The sequence below is a fragment of the Dendrobates tinctorius genome, unplaced genomic scaffold (genome assembly GCF_039654945.1).
Source record: "Dendrobates tinctorius isolate UK_male_01 unplaced genomic scaffold, ASM3965494v1 ptg000157l, whole genome shotgun sequence".
NCBI classification, from domain to species: Eukaryota; Metazoa; Chordata; class Amphibia; order Anura; family Dendrobatidae; genus Dendrobates; species Dendrobates tinctorius.
This window is the reverse complement of record NW_027361824.1, coordinates 3064517-3085240: the sequence shown is the minus strand read 5'-3', so window position 1 is coordinate 3085240 and position 20724 is coordinate 3064517. Positions and strand designations below refer to the sequence as shown.

The 20724-nt window shown below is 43.8% G+C and overlaps 1 protein-coding gene across 3 annotated transcripts in view; it reads right to left on the bottom strand.

Moving 5' to 3' along the window:
- Positions 1-3484: 3484 nt before the first annotated feature.
- LOC141051511 (uncharacterized) overlaps positions 3485-20724 on the bottom strand; it is a 66896-nt gene continuing 49656 nt past the window's right edge. For all 3 annotated transcript variants that reach the window (XM_073548449.1, XM_073548448.1, XM_073548447.1), the window contains exon 8: positions 3485-5147. In XM_073548449.1, the coding sequence (XP_073404550.1) occupies positions 4102-5147 (1046 nt within the window). In that variant the 3' untranslated portion in view covers positions 3485-4101. The remainder of the gene's footprint in view (positions 5148-20724) is intronic.

Genomic DNA, 20724 nt, shown 5'->3' with positions numbered 1-20724 from the left:
GACACGGGGCAGGATGGGAGACATGGGGGCAGGATGGCAGACACGGGGGCAGGATGGCAGACACGGGGGCAGGATGGCAGACACGAGGGCAGGATGGGAGACACGGTGGCAGGATGGAAACAGATGGGGCAGGATGGAGCCAGATGGGGCAGGATGGAGCCACATGGTGCAGGATCATGGGGCAGGATGGAGCCACATGGGGCAGCATGGAGACATATGGTGCAGGATCATGGGCAGGAGGGATACAATGGAGACAGATGGGGAAGGATCGTGGGGCAGATGGTGCGGGATCATGGGGCAGATGGTGCAGGATCACGGGGCAGATGGGGCAGGATCATGGGGCAGGATCACGGGGCAGATGGGGCAGGATCACGGGACAGATGGGGCAGGATAACAGGACCGATTGGGCAGGATAACAGGACAGATTGTGCAGGATCATGGGACAGATGGGGCAGAATGGGACATCACATGGGAGGCAGAATGGATACTAATGAGGGCAGGATGGGAGAATATATGGCTGGAGCCAGTAATGAGACACACGGGGGCCATGATGGGGAATATTATTACCATAGGGGCTAATTAAGGTTTATTATTACTGCAGTGATGTATTTATTTTATTTTTTGAGGATACTGTTTTAAATGGAGAGCGGGCCTGTTACTGTACAGTGCGACACTATGTTGCCTTTTTTTCTTCATCTGGTGTAGTTTAGACGTTGGGAAAAAATTAAGTAATGTGTTCTGCAAGCGGAGCTCTAGATAACTGTGTTATTTCCTGCAGAGACGAACCCTGGCTGGACGTGATGGCGATCTGTGCTGGATGAAGATGAAAAGCAAAGATAAAGGACTTCACCTAGAGACTTAACTGGTGAGTCAGTGTGTTACCTGTACACTGACACTATACACTGTATACTGAGGTCCTGTGTACAATGTCACCAATGATCACTGTATTAAGTTTACACTGGCACTATATACAGAGCTCCTGTGTATGTCATTGATTACTGTATTACCTGTACTAAACAGCGCTCGTGTGTCACTGGTGATCACTGTATTACCTGTACACTATACACAGCGCTCGTGTGTATAATGTCACTGTATTACCTGTACACTGATACTGTATACAGGGCTCCTGTATATAGTGCCACCAGTAATTACTGTATTACCTGTACACAGACACTGTATGTTAAGTACAGATCTCCCGTGTCTAATGGCACTTATGGTGATATTAATATTGTTTTTATTAATGATCAGTATTGTAGTATTCAGTCACTATGTGGTGGTAATTAGTGGAGTGAGCATGCTCATTACGCGAGATTTCCGAGCATGCTCGGGTGGTCTCCGAGTATTTTGGGCGTGCTCAGAAATTCAGTTTGAGTCCCCGCAGCTGTATGATTTGCAGCTGCTGGACAGCCTGAATATATGTGGGGATTGCCTGTTTGTTAGGTAATACCCAGATGTATTCAGACTGTCTAGCAGCAGCAAATCATGCAGTTGCGGGGACTCAAGTTGAATTTCCGAGCACGCCAAAAATACTCAGAGACCACCCGAGCATGCGCAGAAATCTTGAGTAAGGAGCATATTCACTCATCACTAGTGGTAATATGTTGTCCGGTCATGGTGCTTTGGTATTTTTTCCTTGTATGTGATATTATTGGTCATTTTAAAAATTGAAAAATAAATACAAAGATAGCTAAATTGTATTGGATATTTTAACAAATGAATAATAGGATAGAGTAGAGTAGGGCTCGGCCAAAAGAGTCTACCTTGTCGTGGTGGTGGCTTAAAAAATCTTTTGGCCAAAACAAAAGCTGCTGGCTATATGTGTGATCTGGTGATGGCAACTGTTAATGTGTGATTGGTTAAAATTGGAGATTTTCCAAGAGAGAGCGGTGGGACCGTGGACAGTTCGAGGAGTGGAGGCGGAGCGGAGTCTTAATGGGGCCCTGAAATTCATAGTGGCAGCCATGTGCTCAGACTCTATGGAAGATACATAGCCGCCATTATTTATTGTACCAAAAAGCCTTCTCCACCAGGTTTGAGCACATTTTTTTAACCAAAATTTATTGTATTTTGTGCAGCAAATGTTTTAACACAGCAAACTCGCATTTCTTAAAAAAATTGGGGGTGAAAAATGTTATGGTGACTGCGTCTGAGTTGAATTTTCCCACTTGTTGCGACCTGACACTGTTGGACTTGGAGTTCTCCTCTAATTTCTTTCAAACTTGTTCTGGGCTCTGTGGTACACGTTCCTTATTAGCTGTCTCTTCAATTTGTGACCTATTTCCTTGTGTATCTGCCTCCAGAGAAGTCGGCTACAGCCCCATAGACCTTACACTTCTGGATATGTGCAGCTGCAGTAACATCCAGTTGTGTAAATACGTCTTATAGCCTTTTATCTGTATCATATTTGTGTACAATGTTCTTCCTAATGTCCTGAGACAACTCTCTCCTCAGTTTTCTTTGCCCCTTGTTCTGTCAACACCATGATAACAAACAGCACAGTGACTACTTTTTACCGTGTAAATAAGCGACTGACCGATTGCAAGTCTGTAGACACTTGTGATAACTACAGGACACACTGAAGTTTCCCTTCTCCACATGGTCAAATTAATTTCATTCTTTTCTAGGGGAACCATCATTTTATTCCAGGGCATTTTTATTAGTTTCTTTCCATTTCTTTTAAAGATTACCTTTCATCAGTTTTTTTAATGTTGAATTGGACAAGCCATGTAATATGGGCTGCAGAACATTTTTTTTTTTTTTTTTTTTTTTAATCATTTTGATTTTGCCTCTCTGTTGTGAAGATCCTAGCTATCAAATATTTGGCACCTAATGAGTTAACTTTAGTTAAATTTAAGTGGGTGCTATCACTGGGCGTGGTTACTTCTCCCTGTGTGATGCTGACCAATCATATGGAGGTAGCAACATAGAAGTGCAGGATGTGTGATGATGCCTGCATATGATTGGTCAGCATCATACTGGGAAAAGAAGTACACGGCCCCACTGAAAACTATCTGATAAAACCCACTTTGTTTAACTAAAGTTAACTCATTAGTTGCCAAACATTTGCCAATATCTTTACAATAGAGAGGCAAAAAAAAAACCTTTTTTATTCCGCTCTGCCGCCACTATTACATGGAGAGTTTAGTTCAACAAGAAAAATTTGAAGAGCCCGCTTTAAAATTTTCCTGTAGAACCACAATTCAGGCACAATGCCTGATTATCATTATTTATTCAAATTAAATAGAAAATTAGCGACCATTGTGCGATTTTCTTACTTTAACAGAAGGTGCCAACAATTTTTGTCCTCGTCTATCTGCGGAATTGTTTCATTTTTTTAAAAGTTATATTTTTATTACAAACGTATTTGAGTACATTATTTTTTTCGGGTTGCGGGAGATATTAACGAGAGATAAAAACAGCATTAACTACAAAAGGCTTTTTTTTAGTTGTTTACTGTGCAATTTAAATAACACGTGCAGTGATATTATAAATATTTTTTTATTGTTGAAATATAAAATTACTTATGATAAACATATATATTTTTATTTTTTTACAGTGATTTTTTTTAAATTCTGTATCTCTTATTTCCCTTCGGGGCAGCAAACAATGTGATCACTTGATCTCTTCTAAAATGCTTTGATATGCTTGGTATGACAAAGCATTATTGTCAGTCACCGATAAACTGACAGACAACATTTTGGATCAGTTTCACCCATCTGTGAAACATGAACAGTTCTTGCATTTATAGATTCATCCCAAAGCCGGGTCTTCTGACCTGAGCTTCATAGGTCTATATAAAACAGTTCACTCAGATTGAGGGGCGAGACGGAGGTCTTCAGATTCAAAAACAGTTCATGTTTCATGGATGTGTGAAACCGGCCTTACTCTTTGCCTTTCTTAGACCGTCCGACAGCCATGGCAAGACTTGACTACCTCCCCCATTTAGCCACTTAGACGTGATTGCTACCAATCATAGTAGTTAAAGTATTAATCTACCAATCATGGTACTTAAAGTATTAATCTAACAGTCTAATCTCTTGATGTTAAGCAGTGATGGTTTTCTATATTTTAGCTAAGCATTTGCCCCATCTCTAACAAACATTAAAAGTGTTTCTCTTCCGTGTGTCTTCTCTGATGTCTAATGAGATTGGATTTGTAGGTAAAACATTTTCCACATTCTGAGCAAGAAAATGGCTTCACCCCTGTGTGAGTTCTCTGATGTAAGACCAAACCTTTTCTATAAGCAAAAGATTTCTTACATTGTAGACATGAGAATGGCTTCTCCCCTGTGTGAGTTCTTAGATGCTTTACAAGACTTGATTTGTGCCTAAAACTTTTATCACATTCTGTACATGTATACGGCTTCTCCCCTGTGTGAATTTTTACATGTTCCAAAAGACTTGATTTCTGAGTAAAATTTTTCTCACATTCTGAGCACGGAAATGGCCTCTCCGGTGTTTCATTTATTAGATGTTCCATTAAACCGGTATTATGTCTAAAATCTTTACTGCGTTCAGGACATAAATATGGCTTCTCCCCAGTGTGAAGTCTTTGATGTAGAGTAAGAGACGTTTTCTGGCTAAAACATTTTCCACATTCTGAACATGAAAACGGCTTCTCCCCTGTGTGAGTTCTTACATGATCAACCAAATATGATTTCCGGGTGAAACTTTTTTCACATTCTGAGCATGAAAATGGCTTCTCCCCTGTGTGCGTTCTTAAATGATCAACTAATTTTGATTTCCGAGTAAACAGTTTTCCACAATGTAAACAAGAAAACTGCTTCACCCCCGCATGAGTTCTCTGATGCATACTAAGACTTGCTTTCTGCGAAAAACGTTTCCCACATTCCGAGCATGAAAATGGCTTCTCTCCTGTGTGAACTCTCTCATGTATAGCAAGAAGTGATTGATAGGCAAAACATTTCCCACATTCTGAACATGAGAATGTCTTTATATCTTTGTAAATGCACTTGTGCTTGGAAAGATGAGACTTCTTTTGAAAATGTTGTCCACACTCAGAACATGTAAAAGATTTATCCAGTCCATGTTCAGCTCCTTTTTTGTCAATCGGTGATTCCTTATCTTCCACTTCATCGCGGAGAGGTAAAAGGACATTTGTTTGGGAATCTCTCCTACTGTCTTCACCTGAAAATAGAAAACAATTCCTAAATTATTTCACACTTTACTAATTTCTATGTAAAAAGTCCAGAATGGGAACAAGTATCAGTAATTAACAAATCAAGATGGCTTTTCTTTTTCTTAGTTACACACAAAAGTATCAAATAAAGCAGTAGGTAATGAAATCTAATCTATACATACCTAAGTAAAGGCCCTTTTACATTTAGCGATGCACCAGCGATCTCGACCAGTGATATGACGCCGTCAGGATCGCTGGTGCATCGCTAAATGGTCGCTAGTGAGCTGTCACACAGGCAGATCTCACCAGCGACATAGCAGCGATACAGCGGACAATACTTACCTTTCAGACGCGACGATCCTGACGTCCTCCCGCCCGCGTCCAGCGTCGCTCGTCTCCACAGCAGGAAGCACAGCAGGAACCGCCCGACGAGAAATGGAGCCGCCCGATCTCACGCGATCAGCGATGGACAGCGGGAGAGCCGGTCAGAGGTAAGTATCACACATAGCGATATCGCTATAACGTCACAAAATCGGGGACGTTTTAGCGATATTGCTAGCGATATCGCTATGTGTAAAACCCCCTTAAATGTACTTAAATCAATTATTTTATTTACCGTAAAGAATTGTCCACTACTTGGATAACTTCTTCTCATACTTCACACTTTGCCATCATAAAATAATAAAGCTTCTTTCTACTCACCTCCCGTGGTGGCGACATTCCCACGGTGCCAAAACACAAGCCGCAGAGACACCATCACATGTTTCTCAACGCAAGCATGACTAGCCAGGTCTTTCCCTGGGAAGGAACAACCACGGGAAGGGCAGTCTCCAATGAAGGAAACCACCTATGCCAAAACATGGTATCCATGTTCATTCATCCTCATTTTTCACAGTCTTTTACTAGGCATTGCTCCTACTAGCCAGTTTCCTACTCCACACTGATGAGGGGCAATACCCCGAAACAGCTGTCTGTGGATGGATACCATGTTTTGGCATAGGTGGTTTCCTTCATTGGAGACTGCCCTTCCCATGGTTGTTCCTTCCCAGGGAAAGACCTGGCTAGTCATGCTTGCGTTGAGAAACATGTGATGGTGTCTCCGCAGCTTGTGTTTTGCATGTTTTTGCATATTTCCCATAAGGGATGGAGGCATTGCTCTAGAATCACTGCGTTGAGAAACATGTGATGGTGTCTCCGCAGCTTGTGTTTTGCATGTTTTTGCATATTTCCCATAAGGGATGGGGCAGTGCTCTAGAATCACTGCGTTGAGAAACATGTGATGGTGTCTCCGCAGTGTTGGATGTTGATCTCCATGAGTTCATTCATCCTCATTTTTCAGTCTTTTACTAGGCATTGCTCCTACTAGCCAGTTTCCTACTCCACACTGATGAGGGGCAATACCCCGAAACAGCTGTCTGTGGATGGATACCATGTTTTGGCATAGGTGGTTTCCTTCATTGGAGACTGCCCTTCCCGTGGTTGTTCCTTCCCGGGGAAAGACCTGGCTAGTCATGCTTGCGTTGAGAAACATGTGATGGTGTCTCCGCGGCTTGTGTTTTGCATGTTTTTGCATATTTCCCATAAGGGATGGAGGCATTGCTCTAGAATCACTGCGTTGAGAAACATGTGATGGTTTCTCCGCAGTGTTGGATGTTGATCTCCATGAGTTCATTCATCCTCATTTTTCACATTCCCACGGTGCCGACACTCGCTCTCCCGTGCTGTTGTGGTGACACGTGACGCCGGCATCAGTTCTGCCTCCTGTCAAATTGAGGAGGAAAAAGAAGTCCGAGATCAGCTGCTACCCGGACTTCCTCTTCATGTCTGAATTTGTCCGACGGTGGGACATGCCAGCGTCACGTGTTACAACACCGCATGAAAGCCCTGAGGAGAGAGAGTGCCGACACCATTGGAACGTCAACACAGTAGGTGAGCATAGGATTTATCACTTTATGGGTGTCAAACGTTTTGATCAAGAAGGGGCTTACCTAGTAGTGGATAACCCCTTTATTTACTAGCAAAAAAATCATCTGTGCCAAGAAAACCTCCCAAAGAGCATGTGGAGCCTGAGCAAAAGTCTATGATGCAGTTTCCCTTAAAAGCCTCATGGATTCAGGTCATCTTCATGAGAAAATGAACGGCATGCTCATTTTATGTGCCGCAGTATCCAACGCCCATGATAAATCCAGTAATACAACAGTGACAGCTTTACCCCAGGCTAATCTGGGACATACCTCGTCACTGAAAAGAAATCTGAAACTTTAGCTATTGTAAAACGATGACTCCCTGCATTCCATGGCTGTCACGCAGCTGTCCAGGCAAGTTTGGAGTTGTAGATTGACAGCAGCTGTAGTGCAGGAAGTTGCTGATCTTCATCACAGAAGCTAACCAGATTAGTTTTGATCACTGGTTGAGCCCAATCTGACTCTGGGTGAGAAGGTTATCATCAGCCTCTATCGAGGAGACCCTCTTGCACACCACACATTTCCCCAATGATGTAGGGAAAGTTGCAGAGCCTGTAGTTTCCCGGCTCACTTTTTGTCTCCATATTTATTATGGGTCAGTCTTGTTGAACAGATGATATGATATAATGCTTAAATATTACAGGATCTGTTCGTCTAATTAAAGGCTCTATTCACCTCCTAAACCAATATTTATTGCTAGAATACATCTATACAAAATGAATAAAGCAATTTTGCAAACAGCCTTCATTGTATCTTCTGCTTCCATGCTATTTTTTACATTAGTTGCATTAGTGAAATATGCAGCTGTAAAGATTTATTGTGTATGCATTCATTCTTCCAGAAGTCATCGATGATAGACTAGTGGGGTCAGTAGCTGAAAACCTGTTGACCTTGTGTGGTTTCCTCCTACAATGGTGCAATGAAATTTCGGTCATGACTTCAAGAAAAACATCCAGCACAAGATCTTGTGGACATAAACCACCAGTCAAGAAAGAGGTCGGCGTTAGATGTCACGAATCTCACAAACAAATAGTGGACAGAGAACATTGCAGCTAAATACTGCCGGTGCTCCAACTTGTTTGAAAGCAGAACATGTCCTTTCTTAGCACGGAGTCTCAGTGTGGTCAAGCAAAACAGAAACACAGGACTCCAGAGGGCAAAGGACTTCATATTACTGTGCAGTGGAAAAACAACGCCTGGTCAGATGAATCCAGAGTGCTGCTGCACTCTACTGATGGTAAGGCATCAGTAGCAAGCAGCGTAAAGCTATGAACCCTCAAGTGTCAACAGTGCAAGCTGGTAAAGTTGGAGTTTGGGTTTAAGGAATGTTTTCTTGGCACACCCTGGCTCCCCTGATACCCGTTGATGGATGAGCCCTTCCCGCCAGCCAGATGGTGTCGGGAAGGTTTTCCTGACACACCCTGGCTCCTATGATATCTGCAGATTGATGAGCTCTTCTGCCAGCCTGATGGTGTCGGGAATCTTTTCTTGGCACACCCTGGCTCTTCCGATACCCGTGATGAACCCTTCCTGCCAGCCTGATGGTGTTGGGAATCTTTTCTTGGCACATCCTGGCTCTTCCGATACCTGTGATGAACCCTTCCTGCCAGCCTGATGGTGTCGGAAATCTTTTCTTGGCACACCCTGGTTCCTCTGTTACCTGTGGATGGATGAACCCTTCCTGCCAGTCTTATGGTGTCAGGAATGTTTTCCTGGTACACCCTGGCTCCTCTGTTACCTGTGGATGGATGAACCCTTCCTGCCAGCCTGATGGTGTTGGGAATGTTTTCCTGGCACACGCTGGTGGCTTCTCTGATACCTGTGGATGAATGAGCCCTTCCTGCCAGCCTGATGAAGGTGCAGTAATGATGCTGGGAATGTTTTCTTCAAAGAAGTAGGAAGGATATGTATGGAAACCCCATGACAAGGAATACCCTCATAACTATAATTGGAGTAGTTGACTATATAATGATGCAAGACATTGGGGAAGATTCCTTTTATTGACAAGCATAAAAAGGAAGTTAACTGGCAGCACTGAAATATTGGACAATTACAAAAGGCACATAGGCACAGAAAGGAAGCACCATCAAAAAAAGTTCCAATGAGTCCACTTGGAAAAAATTCAATACAAGAACGAGACAGCATTCAATTCAGGTGAAAAAAAAAGTCAAGGTTACATTTATTTTGCCATAGATGCAACATTTTGGCCAGGTCTATTTCAAGCATGCTTCATCGTCGCTGGTCGAAACACCGCATCTACGGCAGAGTAAATGGAACCTTGAAGTTTTTTTCCACCCGAATTGGACGCTGTCTCTTTCTCCTTTACTGACAAGGTCTCAATGCATATAATGCATTTCGTGGCTCACGGACCTCTGTGTCAAGTATTAGACACCTATATTATCACAGCATGTCGGATGACTTTAAATACTTTCAAAAAGGGCACCAGTCTCGACCAAAATATCCCGATAACATATATACTTAGATATACAATAAAACTATACAAAACATATAGTAAAGTGCATAAATGCGTCTAACGTGTCACGGTGGAGGTGGGATGCTAACCAGGATGAGACATGGGGTTCCCTATAGAGAGGCTGTCTTGCACATTTACTGTTTTCAGGGCGACTCACCAACCCAGCTCCCGACTGCGCAGAACTAAATTGAAGATCAGTGGTTAAGGAGACAATAGGAAGAGACACGAGAGACTCGTCATCCTAGGCGACATGACGCCTACAGCATGCGTAATAGAGTTTAGACAATGAGAAGCTACTCCGGGCATGCCTGGAACCCATCCTGTTGTGTGATGGGAACGATATGTGTAGGAATGAATGACTTCACGTGCTGATGTAGCAGATGAGAGAAAAACCAAAGTGCGATTAATGATATGAATGACCAGCCCCTGGATAAGGCTGTATATGACTGCTTTCATACAGGAATGCTTGAGATGGAGAGGACGTATATAGGAACGTGTATGATGTTGAGGCTGATGGAGCCATATGGTGGACTGTTGGATTTGGTGGTGGACCCCTATTTAGGATGAAAAATTAGACAAAAAAACTCAGAACAAACTACATTAAAAGTTACTCTCTAGTCCCTCATTAATGCACAGGCAGTCTATATAATGTATCCAGCACAGCTCACGCTTCACAAAGATTAATGGTGGACTCGTGGCTGTGTTCACACAGAGGAGTCCCGCTTATGTGTCGGTAGCGCGAGCCTTGAGATGTTTAGTGCAACTATTAGAATGGTATTTGAGTTCATAGTTGTTGAATGAGGCGACCCACATGTGCCCTCTATAAGGTATATAGCAGACGCAGTAGAGAGGTGGAGGAAGGTTTTGCCTTGGAGGAGCTCACCAGTAGAAGTGCTGGTAAAAGTACCTGTACGGTTGGCTAGATTGTTATTGGCACTTGCAGGTTTTAGGCTACACCGGCAACTCCCCCGAAGAGAGGGCAGCAAGGATGGAGTCTCTATAATGTATTGTTTACTCCTAGGTTTGGGCCTATTGGATGTGACTATATTATTGACCATTTTACAATTACGGTAAGAGATACAGGTGTTTTTTGTTTTTTGTTTTTTTTTACATTATCCCACTTTTTAAGATGTTTGCAATGAAATTGAACACGAAGAGAAAGTCAGAGATCAGCCGCAGCCCGGACTTCCTCTTCATGTTCGATTTCTCTGAAGAAGGGGGCAGTGACGCCAGCGCTGATTGGGAACAGGCGTCATGTGTCACAACCCCGCACGAGAGCTCCGCAGAGAGCGAGTGCTGACCCCATGGGAACGGCGCCGGCACGGAAGGGGAGTATAAGCGTTATTCTATGGGGCCAGAGGGCTTGTCCTAGTAGTGGACAACCCGCTTAATGACTGCATGTGAACAGAATGACACCTACTATGACGTTTTGGACCCTTATATTAAAATAAAAAGGTCACCCTTGATGTGGCATCCTTATATTCCAATATTCCATATGAGAAAGACATTCATTCCATCCAAGACTTTCTATAGTGACCCACCAATGCCAACATTCAGAGTGACGACTTCTTATTAACTGCCATGTTTTTCCTAAATAGGGGTCCGCCTACACGATCGTTGTTTTCAGCTATCCAGCCTTTTGATCAATCAGCCCCTTCATTAGGCTGGGGTCACACTAGAGCATCAGATGCAATATGCTAATGACCCTCGGCTCCTGCTCTGCTGTGTGCGGGAGCCGAGTGTCATGCTACCGTGCTTGGAGTCTCTCGCACAGAGCAGATCAGAGCACCGCTACGGAGGAGGCAGAGAAGTTACTGATGAAGGAGTAACTTCCGAAACGCCCATCAGGGCACGTGCCACACTATTCTGACCGCTGACACCCAGGTAAATTGACCTTATTAGCTCGCAGGACCCTGCCTAACATATATATAACTTTTATGCAACAGTATGCTGCACTGTGATTGACTGCATATGATTTTGGAAACAGCTATTTCCAATATTGTTTACAACTTCACTTAGATTGGCACATTGTTTGAGGTTGTCACTCTAGATTTCATTTGACTTTTAGAAATTATAATGTCCTTTATTATATATTTTTGGCACATTTGATTATCACAATTGTTCCTCACTATGTTTTCATCCATGTAGCTGCTGCTGCATATGTGTTTGGACACACCTTCTAATTCAAAGAGTTTTCTTTATTTTCAGGACTATGAAAATTGTAGATTCATTCTGAAGGCATCAAAACTATGAATTACCACATGTGGAATTATATAATTAACAAAAAAGTGTGAAACAAATGAACATATGTCTTATATTCTAGGTTCTTCAAAGTAGCCACCTTTTGCTTTGATTACCGCTTTGCACACTCTTGGCATTCTCTTGATGAGCTTCAAGTGGTAATCACCGGAAATGGTCTTCCAACAGTCTTGAAGGAGTTCCCAGAGATGCTTAGCATAGTCATGAAAATAAAGAAAACTCTTTGAATGAGGTGTGTCCAAACTTTTGGTCTGTACTGTGTATGTATATGTATATATATATATATATATATATATATATATATATATATATATATATATATATATATTGTTGTGTTCTATTTTTGTATCACGTGTTAATATATTGTGCGGGCACTACATGTGTTTGTAATGAATAAAATACCTAAATAGTACTACAATTTCTTTATCTGTCCTATTACTTACTGACCTTATGTTCGGGGGGGTTTTATCTGAAGGTTTATGCTAATTTCCGAATGGTCGCTCATTCCTTCTATACAACAGATGTTTGACACTTGTCGGTGTATATAATTACCATACCACGTTCCTTTTTTTTTTTTTGCACTTGCGTTAGAACATCTACTGTTGAGTTCAGTACGTGTGTCTAAAATATATGGGTGCGAGTCCGGCGAGACTCGGCCAAGTGTCGGTGACAATCGCAACATACTGCAATTTCACTCGCACGTAGAATACGGCCGAGAAAAAAAAACCGGTGATGGGAGCCGCCCCTTAGATTAATACTGGTCCGAGCGCTATGTGATGTTTTATCGCAAAGCACTCGTCTGTATTCATCGCTAGTGTGACTCGCCTTATACACACACTCCTATATGCACGCTCTACATCGCACTTCTTTATATTTCCGATTCATCACCCTATCATGGGGCTGATCATTCTTATTGCGAATCGCACTTTGGTTTTTCCACTCATCTGTTACTGCAGTATGCTGGACTTGTGTGTGTGTTACAGTGGCATGTAAATATTTGTACACCCCTGGTCAAAATGACTGTTCGGCTAAGTTCACACGTACCGGAACTCTCGCGGAAATTACAGCGAGAATTCCGGAATTCCATTCTGCGGGAAAATCACATTTTAAATTCCCACGATTTTCCCGCGGAAAAGCTAGCATTTTTCAAGCGTATTTAGCTTGCAAAATGCTAGAGTTTTCCAAGCGATCTGTAGCATCACTTGGAGAACTGATTGACAGGTTGGTCACACTCGTCAAACATAGTGTTTGACAAGTGTGACCAACTTTTTACTACTGAGGCCGCCTATGCAGCATCAGTAGTAAAAGATAAAATGAAAAAAAAAAATTAAAAATGGTGTTATTCTTACCTTCCGATGTCCCACGCAGCCGTTTCCAGTAATCCTTTTGCAAAAATGCCCGAGATGACGTCCGTTCTCACGGGATCGCGATGTCTCGCGGTCATTCGCGATGACGTCGCGCGAATGACCGCGAGACTTCGCGATCCCGCGAGAACGGACTCCATAGCGGGCATTTTCGCAAAGGCTTACTGGGAACGAGAGCGTGGAGAGAGGCGGGAAGGCTGAGCGGGACGCCGGAAGGTGAGAATAACAATATTTTTTATTTTAAATTCTATTTTTTACAGGGATATGGTACCCAAAGCCCGGAGGACAGTCTTCTCTCCTCCGGACCGTGGGTACCATCCACAAATGTTCTGCTTACTTTCCGCATGGTGTGCACAGCCACATGCGGGAAGTAAGCAGAACAATGCATTCCTATGGGTGCGGGATCGCCGCGATTCCGCAAAATTAATGAGCATGCTGCGGTTTTTACCGCGAAGCGATTCCGCCACGGTAAAAACCGCAGCATTAGCACAGCATTGCGGAATCCCATAGGAATGCATGGGATGCTTATTTTTCGCGGCAAAATCGCGCGGTTAAAACCGCCGCGGACACGCGAAAAAAACGCCACGTGTGAACTCAGCCTCACTGTAAACAGTGAAGCAAGTTAAAGATGAAATGACTTCTAAAAGGCCTAAAGTTACAGAGGACACATTTCCTTTGTGTTTTAGGCAAAAAAAAAAAGTTTTTATTTTTCATTTTATAAAATTACAAAAAGAGAAATAGGCCGAGGAAAAAGTTTGTGCACCCATTAGCCTGTTAGGGCTACAGCTTGTTCCCTATCATCATTAGGAAAGGTCAGGTGATGAAAATTTCACAGCTTTATAAACACCCAGCCTCCTCTAACCTTGTGCAAAAACACAGCAGCCGTCGGTTCTTCTAAGCAGCTGCACAGCACTCTGAAAAGGAAAATGGTGGAGGCCCACAAAGCAGGAGAATGCTATAGGAAGCTAGCAAAGCATTTCCAAGTTGCCGTTTCCTCAATTTGAAATGTAATTAAATGGCAGATAACAGGAACAGTGGAGGTCAAGATAAGTTCTGGAAGACCAAGCAAAATTTCAGTGAGAGCTGCTCATAGGATTGCTAGAGGCAAATCAGAACCCCTGCTTGACTACAAAAGACCTTCAAAAAGACTTAGCAGGGGGGCGTGGCCTGGACATGGTGCTGGGAGGACGAGCCTTCTGAGAGCTCCTCAGTTTCTGAGCCCCTGCAGCTGAAATCTAGCACTAATTTACACATTAACCTTCCCAAATGAAGGGCAAAGGTGGCCTCAGATCCCAGGCATCACAGGAACCACCGACGGGGACCACAAATGGAGATATTACCCGCTTTCTGGCATCCTCGGGGAGAGCGGGAAAAACTACTACCCGTGCGGCCATGATGGCTCCTGGAGCGACACTAAAAGCAGGACAAACAGGAGGGGTCCGCTCCTCTCCTGTGGACAAAGGAGGGGAGCGCAGCAGTGCAGAGCGACGCCAGTCCTCTGGAAAAGTCACCAGCCGTACCTCAATCGTGACTGGAGAAACCCATTATGGATCGCTCAGGGAGAATGCTCAGCATAAGCAGGGAAAGGTGAGCGGCATGTCCCGACCCTCCCCAGATCTACGAGGGTCCCCAGAGACCTCCTTTCTGACAGGGCTCTCCCCGGGAAAGGCCAGAGAAGTTTGTAAGCAACAGCCCCATGAAGTGAGTGGGGGCTCCCATCCCCCCCTTGCCACATATTCATCACTTAAACATTCAATGTCTGCAGCAGGTCTCAGAGAGCAGGAGGGAGGAGGCAGCCATTTCGCAATTGAAGAAGCAAGCAGTGTAACCCCTTCCTCCCCAGTCCAGCAGGAGGTAACTTTGCCTCCTCAGCCCATTATTGGGGCCCTGGCTCATTTGCAAAACACCACTGAGATGCAGAATTTACAGTCCCCTAACCACGACATATCAGATATGCAGTCTGTGGACCCGATGGTGCTATCCTCAATCACTCCAGAGACACTTCGAGGACTCCCATCCTGTGACATGAGCTATGAGGTTCTATATGCCCGGCTGAATGCTATACCTACTAAATCTGACATGGAGGGTTATATCCAGCGCCTTGAAGCAGTATATAGAGGTGAAATTAGCTCACTTAAAGAGGAAGTGTCACAGCTTAAGGGTACAATCACTACCTTGGAATCTAAAGTGGAGGATCTTGCATCTCAACTACATAACCAACATGAACTCCTAGATCATCACTCCCAGACATTCCAGCTGGTGTTTGATATGATGGAAGACTCCGAAAATAGGAACCGGAGGAATAATATTCGTATCCGTGGACTTCCGGAAACAGTGACTAATAGAAACCTGGTCCCTGCCATCCAAAACATCTTTAATTCGCTTCTAGGCAAACCTGGAGGCGATCATATTGAAATGGACAGAGCACATAGGTCCCTTGGCCCCAAAAATCCTGACTCCAACAAACCAAGAGATGTGATATGCAGAATCCACTTCTATCGACAAAAGGAAGAAATTATGCAAAGGGCCAGGGAGAAAGAGGCTATTGAATTCAATGACTCTAACATTCAGCTTATGGCAGATCTCTCTCGCCTGACCCTGGCCAAACGACGGGCGCTCAGGCCACTCCTGGAGGCTCTTCGCACTAAAGACATCAACTACTCATGGGGATACCCCTTTCAACTACAAGTACGCGGAGAAGCTGGCCCAGTGATATTGAGGACACCGGCGGACTTATCAACCTTTTCTTCTGCTCTGGATTTACCCTTGGTGCAGCTGGGAGAGTGGCCTCGACCATCACCTTTATTGTTGTGGGGAGGACAGGGAGGGGGGAGACCACCATCGGGACCTAATAGGAAGAGGAGACGTGGCCCGAGGCACGATTTTGGAGCCCAAGATGGGGTCCCTTGACTTTATTTAGATCGACTCAAGGGGAATTCTCCCCCCATTGACCCCTCTTCTCCACCTTACCTGAAGATCTCGAACTACGCTCTGTTTGGTGGAATTATACCCTGGGCTGATAAATCGGGAGCAATACAGATGTTCTGTTCCTGCTGGTGACCAGAGAAGAGCTGATAATTATTATTATTATGCTATCTTATTACCAATTTTATATTTTCTGGTTATTATATAGTCTCCATATACTAATATGATCTGTAGATCACCTTGCGGCCCCGTTACTTACTTTAGACTGTGGTTTTGTTTCATAGCTCTCTGATATTTGTTAATAGGAACAGTTACTAACACAGTTTGCCTTTATGCCGGTCTACAGTTAATCGTGTTTATGTTTAAACGTCTTATTGAATTGCTGCGGGGGCTTGGCTGAGTCTCAGTGCCCTGGTCCAGTCAGTCCCCACTTTAGGGAGTGTCTAAGGACACTACATTACAGAGTATCCTCTGTATAGTTTCCAGTTCCCAGGCATAGTGACCTGGGAGCTGTCTTGACAGGAAAGTTCCTCCTGTCTGAAAATTTCTTGCTGTTCGTCTGTTAATATCTACTACTTCTTTTTTCTTTCCACTTCTTCCCATCTTTCTTCTTCCCTCTTGTGTAAACCTTCCCCCTCCAACCTTTTACCAACCACCGCTGTTACTATTCCCTCGGCTCGGATAGCATATTGATATGGCAACTTTAAATCTGTGTTCACTGAATGTTAGGGGATTTAACACTCCTGAAAAGCGCTCCCAAGTGCTCTACCATATGCATAAGAAACATATCCATATACTCCTGCTGCAGGAAACCCGCTTCAGATCAGACCGCATACCGGCCCTTAAGAATAGGTACTACACACAGTGGTTCCATGGTACCAACCCAGAATCTAAATCAAAGGGGGTCAGTATTGCACTTCATAAATCCCTTCAGGCTCAGGTACTGGATTCTAAATTGGACCCCCATGGCAGGTTCTTATTTCTAAAATTGAAAATGGCTGCTGGTGTGTTCACTATTTCTAATTTTTATCTTCCTAATCAGGATCAGGCTCGGACATGTAGAGCATATTTGAATTGCCTCGCAACGTTCGCCGAGGGCTTGGTGATTGCCGGTGGGGACTTCAATCTTGTACTTGACAGGTCCGTGGACTCATCGTCTGGTAGGTCGTCCATACCCCCGTCCCAACTGGAGAGCCTAAAGACCAAATTAGTGGAGTCTAGACTAGTGGACGTTTGGAGACTGACTCATCCCACTACACGCGACTACACCTACTACTCAGCTATACATGACTCCTATAGTAGGATAGACTTCTTCCTGATCAGTCACAAACTATTAACATGTCACCCAGAGACTCAGATTGGACCGATGATTTGGTCAGATCACGCCTCTGTTTTGTTGTCCATACGACTACCGGACCTGGCCCCTACGGAATGGACGTGGTCGTTACACCCTGGCCTCCTTAAAGACCCCACATGCCAGACAGCAATCCGAACGGCCATCACTGACTTCATAGACTTCCACAAATCAGACCACACAGCCTTTCCCTATCAGTGGGAGGCTTTAAAGGGAGTAATTAGAGGAGTGTTTATCCAACAGGGAGCGCGGTTAAAGAAAGAAAGAGCATTCGCAATCAACGATCTACTCACACGCATTCAAAAGCTGGAGCTAGATCATAAGCATACCCACAATTCTCAAACCTTGGCTGACCTCTTAAAGGCCAGGAAAGACCTTACCTCCCTGTTGGATACGGCATCAGCATGGCAAAGAGACCGTTTTCGGAGATATTTATATGAATTCTCCAATAAGCCTGGTAAGGCTTTAGCACGATTCCTGCACCCACGTATTCCTGTTACTTACATCCCTACCATAAAATCTAAAACTGGTAAACTATTACATCATCCAGAAGAAATCACGGCTTCCTTCAAAGAATATTACGATTCCTTATACAATCTCAGGGGGCCAATAGCTGATATGTCCCCGACTAACTTCCAGGCCAGGGTGGACGACTATGTTAACAACACCCCGCTCCCTCCTCTTCCAGTGGCAGATACAGCAGCCATGGAGGAACCATTCACAGATCAGGAGATCTCAGATACTATTCAATCTATGGCTAATGGTAGGAGTCCCGGACCCGACGGGTTCCCAGCTTCCTTTTATAAATTATTTACACCTAATATAGTACCCATTATAACTAAACTATTCAATTCTATCTCAGAGACCTGTCCTTTTTCCAGACAGACCTTGGCCGCCACAATTACGGTGATACCTTAACCTGGTAAGGACCATTCGATGTGTTCAAATTATCGTCCCATCTCACTTATTAATGTGGATATGAAGGTCTTTGCTAAGGCGTTGGCTAACAGGTTGAGCCCTCTACTTCCGGGTTCCATCCATGGTGATCAGGCCGGATTCGTGCAGAAACGAGAGGCCAAAGACAACACGGTTAAAACACTACTGCTCGCATCTTATGTACGCAGACACAAGATTCCAGCTTGCCTTTTATCTATTGACGCCGAGAAGGCTTTTGATCGCCTTGGGTGGACCTTTTTACGTTCTTCTTTGACACAACTGGGACTGGGGTCTACAATGTTGGGGAGAATATTCGCTTTGTACCAAAACCCCACGGCTCGTATTAGAGTCAACGGTACTCTTTCATCTTGTTTGAGCATATCTAATGGTACCAGACAGGGGTGTCCATTGTCCCCTCTGCTTTATATAATTGCCATGGAGCACCTGGCAGTTGCACTGCGGAGCGCTCCTGACATTAAGGGCATACAGATTGCAGGGCTGTGGAGTCAGAGTCGGAGTCGTGGAGTCGGAGTCGGTGCTCATTTTGATGGAGTCGGAGTTGGAGTCGGTATAAAATGGACCGACTCCGACTCCTAAAATATATAATAAATTGGGTACAGTAATTCAATGCAGGATGTGCTGAATATTTTTTCATAGGAGTTTGGGAAAGTTATGAAATGTCCTATAACTGGCTGTTATATTCCTGATCTAAGGCTACATTCACACACAACGTTTTTCCTGTGTTTTTTGAGGATACGTTTTTCAGCTGCAAAAGCTGATCATCTTTTTAAAAAACTGCATCACCTGAAAGGTTTTTGAACTCATAGATAATGTTTTCAATAGCAAAAGCAGATTAGAAATCTCCTCTATCTATATATCCATTTATCCATATCTGTCTATCCATATCGTATCTGTACCAAAAAGAATGAAAACCGGGTAGTACACCAATATATATTCTGTTCTATCTAAATATCTTGATTATTGGATCATAAAAATGATTAAATGTCTGAGGTTCACATTGTACTACAATAAATTTTTCACTTAAATATAAGCAATATGTGTGGGAGTCGGAGTCGGTGTAAGGGAAATTGAGGAGTCGGAGTCGCAGGTTTGGCTTACCGACTCCACAGCCCTGACAGATTAGCCATAATAATTTTAAACTATCAATATACGCAGATGATTTATTAATATACGTGACAAACCCTACAATTGCGTTTCCAGTGCTCATGCGAGAGTTCCTAAAATTTGGGGAGGTATCTAACTTTAAAGTTAATTACTCCAAAACAGAAGTTTTGAACATAACTCTCCCCGAGGAAGAGGCCCATAGACTCCAATCTTCCTTCCCTTTTAGGTGGGAGGACAGGGCACTTAAATATCTGGGAGTTATGATTCCTAAAAACTCCAATGATCTACTCAATCTTAATTATATCCCACTCCTCCATACTACTCTAGCTGACTTGAAGAAATACAATAGATCCCAACTTTCCTGGTTTGGCCGTATTAATGCAGTCAAAATGGACATTCTTCCCCGTTTTCTTTATCTTTTCCAGACAGTCCCTATTTTTGTTCCTGACCATTTCTTTAACCGTCAGCAATTAACAGTTTTGTTTGGGGCACAAGAAAACCAAGACTTGGGTTCTCCACTATGATTAGACCTAAGTCGAGGGGTGGCATGGGTCTTCCTAATTTTAAAACATATTACCGGTCTGCTCTTCTTTCCAGACTGGTGGACTGGAGATATGGTGACCTGTATAAACAATGGGTGATCATTGAAAAGCTGATGTCCCCGCATTCATTGTATTGGCTCCCTTGGACCTATGATCCTCGGAACTACACAGTTTCTGAATTCCCACCGCTCACACAAGTGGTAATAAATTTCTGGTACAAATATAGCACCAAAATGAAAATCATTAACAGACCAAGTAGATTAGGCCCCCTCTTTAATAACATAGACTTCCCTCCTGCCACGACACGGACTTCATTTCTTTGTTGGGACTCTGACGACCGGGTTAGTCTGGGCCAGGCTGCAGACAAGATTGCAGGATTCCCTGTGGTGGGGGATATGAGGACGGCCTGCCCGGGGAGATCGATACCCTGGCTTGAATTTATTCAGCTCAAGAGCTATTTTTCAAAGATAGATCTTGGCCTGCCGACACCATTTGAGACCCTTATGCAGCTAACGGAGGGCCCTGCTCATGTGATCTCACTCCTCTATGGCCTGATCTCTGATTTGGAATCTACAGACACGCCCCGCTTCATCACTGCATGGGAGAAAGATCTGCAGATTAACTTTTCCGATGCGGATCGCCA